Source organism: Octopus sinensis, unplaced genomic scaffold (genome assembly GCF_006345805.1).
Source record: "Octopus sinensis unplaced genomic scaffold, ASM634580v1 Contig15734, whole genome shotgun sequence".
Classification (NCBI taxonomy): Eukaryota; Metazoa; Mollusca; class Cephalopoda; order Octopoda; family Octopodidae; genus Octopus; species Octopus sinensis.
Genome location: NW_021833892.1, coordinates 49,195 through 51,035, shown reverse-complemented (window position 1 = coordinate 51,035; position 1,841 = coordinate 49,195). Strand labels below are relative to the sequence as shown.

At 36.9% G+C, this 1,841-nt stretch overlaps 1 protein-coding gene across 1 annotated transcript; it reads left to right on the top strand.

Moving 5' to 3' along the window:
* The first annotated feature begins 729 nt into the window (after nt 1–729).
* Nucleotides 730–1,176, top strand: LOC115230529 (adenylosuccinate lyase-like). Its single transcript, XM_036499693.1, has one exon. The coding sequence runs from the start codon at nt 730–732 to the stop codon at nt 1,174–1,176; it is 447 nt and encodes a 148-aa protein (XP_036355586.1).
* The last annotated feature ends 665 nt before the right edge of the window (nt 1,177–1,841 follow it).

Genomic DNA, 1,841 nt, shown 5'->3' with positions numbered 1-1,841 from the left:
TGAGGTGGCGACGTACCTCTCTTGCACAATGTCTAAAACACACACAGTAATCAGCAAATGTCGTTTTAAAGAAAATGTACTTTATTTTAAACAACAATTATATCGATTATAATTAATAGAATTATATAATTTGTCACGATTTAGAAAATATTACTAATCGAGATTGTGCATGGACAGGGAAATATACCACAGTCCAATAGAGACCCGATATGCCACAAAGGAGATGCTGAGTCTCCTTAGTGAACAAAACAAGGTAAGGACATGGAGAATCATTTGGACCGAACTTGCCAAGGCGGAAATGGTGAGATAGTATTAATAAATAAGTCAATAGGAATTAGGATGTCCAATCAGTCAGGAACAGGTTGAAGAATTGTCAAAAAACCAGAATAACATTGATTTTGAATTGGCTAGTCGAATAGAGGCTGAAATCTCACATGATGTGATGGCACATGTCAAGACATATGGACAATGCTGCCCATCTGCCCGTCCAATAATTCACTTGGGAGCAACTTCGAGTGATATAACCGACAATGCAGTAGTCATAGCAAATCTTAACATTGCAGGATATCATTATTTATAGACAGGCACTAGACATGATACTTGTCAAAGTATTTTTGGCAGTTTAGAAATATAGATTGCTCGTTGTTGTGACACATTAAGAATATTTATTCAAAAACATCGAAATAATGTTGCTTTGGCCTACACTCATTATCAGTTTTTGATTACTTAATGTCTAGACCAGCACAGGCGACAACGTATGGAAAACGAGCGGCCATGTGGACTGCAGATTTACTGGCTGATTTGAAATCTCTGACAGACATTCGATCAAATCTAAGACTTAAAGGACTAAAGGGGGCAACTGGGTCTCAAGACAGCTATTTGTCAATACTTGATGATACTTTTAAAGTTCTTAATTACGCTATAATTAAGGTCAAATCATTGGAAGAAAAACTAGTCAGTGTATTTGACTTTGTCGGGTTGTATTTCTATGTAAGTAATAGTGCATATGTCGTGACTGGTCAGACCTATAGTCGTAAGCAAGATGTGATGATATTAAATGGCCTTGCAAGTCTTGGTGCATCCATCCACAAGATTTGTACAGATATTCGACTACTGGCACACGACAGAGAATTATCGGAGCCATTTGGAGATGAACAGATTGGTATCTATTTGTGACTGACAAATAGGTTCCAGTGCTATGCCCTACAAACGTAATCCTATTTTGAGCGAACGATGTTGTTCACTTTCCCGTCTCCTTATTAGTCTGGCTCTCAATCCACTGATGACTCTCTCCACTCAATGGTTGGAGAGGTCTCTTGACGATAGTGCAAATCGGCATATTTATTGCTTATATGATTAGACGAATCACGATGACTGAGGCATTCCTACTGGCCGATGGAGTACTTGACCTACTACTAAGAGTTTTCAGTGGTATTCAAGTCGACCAAAAAGTTTTATATAAAGATATGTCGTAGATGGTAGCCTCTAATCTTCTCAAACATCTTCCTTTTATGGTCACTGAAAAAGTTCTTATGGAGGCTGTCAGAAGGGGAGGAGACAGACAAGTTTTTTTTTTTAATTTTTTAATATATTTAGGACTGTCATGCAATTCTTAGGGCGTGTTCAATGAAAGGAGGTGATGTAATATCGAATATTGCTCAGCATTTTCCTTTTGTTGATGATTATAAAGATCCCTTGCAATATATCGGATGTATACCACAACAGATCGACGAGTTTATTACGAATGAATTGACTCCTGCATTAAATCCTTATACTAATAGTTTAAAATAACATTTCTTCGTAGGTCTTTAAATATGATTTCTAATTTTTCTTTGAGTAAG

What these genes read in the sequence shown, in the direction of transcription:
- LOC115230529 (XM_036499693.1), top strand. Translation starts at nt 730, where the DNA reads ATGTCTAGACCAGCACAGGCGACAACGTATGGAAAACGAGCGGCCATG.